The sequence below is a fragment of the Octodon degus genome, unplaced genomic scaffold (genome assembly GCF_000260255.1).
Source record: "Octodon degus isolate 3935 unplaced genomic scaffold, OctDeg1.0 scaffold00112, whole genome shotgun sequence".
Taxonomy (NCBI): Eukaryota; Metazoa; Chordata; class Mammalia; order Rodentia; family Octodontidae; genus Octodon; species Octodon degus.
The window spans coordinates 2892416-2894891 of NW_004524688.1; the positions used below are offsets into that span (position 1 = coordinate 2892416).

At 37.9% G+C, this 2476-nt stretch overlaps 1 protein-coding gene across 2 annotated transcripts in view; it reads left to right on the forward strand.

Annotated features, from left to right (window-relative positions):
• The window catches only part of Prkn (parkin RBR E3 ubiquitin protein ligase), a 1575591-nt gene that overhangs the window by 667494 nt on the left and 905621 nt on the right, over positions 1-2476 (forward strand). For both annotated transcript variants that reach the window (XM_023699288.1, XM_023699289.1), the window contains exon 4: positions 995-1113. In XM_023699288.1, the coding sequence (XP_023555056.1) occupies positions 995-1113 (119 nt within the window). The remainder of the gene's footprint in view (positions 1-994; positions 1114-2476) is intronic.

Here is a 2476-nt window from a genome sequence, read left to right on the forward strand (position 1 = left end):
ATCCATAGAAATACTTATCATTGCTAGATGCTTCTCTTGATACCAGTAAAATTTTATACAAATTTGTGCCATGACACTTTATATTATCTCCTATCCAGTAATGGTAAGGTTAGGATTAAAGGAGAAAGAACTGTTAAGAAATTTTGAAACTTAGAAATTGTAAAAGCTATTTCAAGGTAGGTGCTTCTGAATAAAGTTAGTTCTTTTCAGATATGAAAGGATGGAACAAACCAAAAATATTTCCCTAATTTAAAAAATAACCCTTTACCTTTTTTTTTTTTTTTTGCTATCTCACAGATATATTCAATATTTGCATTTTAAATTGTTTTTGTTCACATTTAATCTTGAACATACATCATTTATATGACCTCTGTCTATGTAGGGAGAATATCTCTGAATTGTGAAGCATCCATTTCTGCACGTGGGCAGCTGGACCTGTTAAGCTCCAGGTTCAGGGCTCTTGTTTGATTCTTTGGGTGACTATGTCTTGGCAAAGTTTCTTCATGGAAACTCAGAAAATTGTGATTAGACCATTTATATCATGGGAAATGGGCTGGCTTGTATCTACACTTAAGAATTTAAGAGGAAAATGCTGGAATCTTCAAAACTGTGTACAGAAGCATGAAATGGAATTTAACAGCAGTGGTTTCTAAATTTCCAGTAGTTTCTAAATTTTCTGTCCTTTCTGCAATCTTCCCCAGCAGACAGTGCATGTAATTCAGTGTGCTGCAAATGTATTTGGCCAGCTCTCTTAAAGACAGGTTGCTCAGTTTTCAGAGGAAGTCGTAATGTGGCAAGAAAATAAAAAAGATTTTACTCTTTTTAACATAGAACTACATTCTCTAAATTAAATTGTTGCATCCTCTTTGTAATATTTATTGTACTAATGTTTCAAAATGTTTTGAGGATTTGCTTGAAATCCTCATCTAGTGAGCCTTTTTAGGGTTACCTCTGAATCTGGATCCAACACTGATCTCTGCTCCTTTCCCCACAGGTAGCACAACTTACAACAGCTTCTACGTTTATTGCAAAGTCCCCTGCCAAAGGGTGCAGCCAGGAAAGCTCCGCGTACGGTGCAGCACCTGCAAACAAGCCACCCTCACTTTGGCCCAGGTAAGGATGCCCAGAGTCAATGTGGCATGGCCAAGAAAAATGATCGTAAGTGAGCAGAAGTGCTTTTGGGGATTGCTTATCTATATCACTTTATTGAAAATATAAGACATTCTTCTATGTAGTTCCAAATGCTAATGATACTTGAAGTTTTATTTAAAAATACATGTTTGCCTTTTGATTTTTTATTTACCTGTAAAAGTTTATATAGTGCAGGCCTATTGAAAGTGTAGAGATTACTTTATAAGAAAATGAGTCTTCAAAAAAGAAAAGAAAATCGGTCTTCAGTCAGGGCATTCTTTATGAAGGACTATGAAGAAGTGTCTTATGTCATGGGCATGTTTTACATCTGAACCTGTGTGTTGGTACATCACAATCCACTGTGCATTTAAGAATGCTGTATTTTGTAAATGGTGCATTTAGCAAAATGAATTTTACTAAATGATTGTTACACCCTAATTAAAAGACAGCTTAGGGTGGGCCAAATAGCTCAGTGGATTAAAGCACTGGCTTAGTTAGATTCAGTGGCCTGGGTTCAATCCTGGCATACTGTGCCAGCCCTGCCCCAGGGGCCCACTGAGATGGTGATTGAGACTAGATGTGGTGGGACATGCCTGTAATCCCAGCTCTTGGGAGGATGAAGATAGGAGGATCATCACTATGAGTCCGATCTGTGTAGTGAGACCATGTAGACCCTGCTCCAATATTAAAAAAAAAAAAAAAGACCACTTAAAAGGATAATTTCTTGTTTACACACAGTCCCCATAGAAAGCAAACCAGAAATCTACAATGGCTTGTTGTTTATTTTTGAGCCAACAGAGTGTTTACATTATTAAATGATGAGGAAACTTCAAAAAGTAGATGATGTGGCATGACCCATATTCTCTACCCATATGAAATTTCAAATGCAAACCCAGTTTATCAGCACACAGGCCTTCCCATTTCTGTAGCTGCTGTCATGATTCCTTTTGTGCTGCAAGGGCAGATTTGAGGAGTTAGGACACAGACTGGACAGCCTGCAAACCTGGAACTGATTACTCTCTGGACCCTTAGAGAAAAAGTTTGCTAATCCCTGATATAAAGCACACAGTCAATTAGTGCATAGCTTCACCGTGGTAATTTGGTAGTGTGGGATATGGACACGATAAAGAGCTGGGCTGTGTATGTTTAGTTAGCATAGTTGAGAAAGCACATGGAGACATAAAAAAACAAAGTGTTATGGTAGTCAGGCATACTTAACCCAAGTACCACATGGAAACTGCCTATGGAGGGTAGAGCTAAGGCCCATGTGTAGATTGTGGTGTTTACTGGTTGTTGCTCAACTGCAGAGTGAGACTCAATGTAAAGTGCTATAGAGATTGAATGA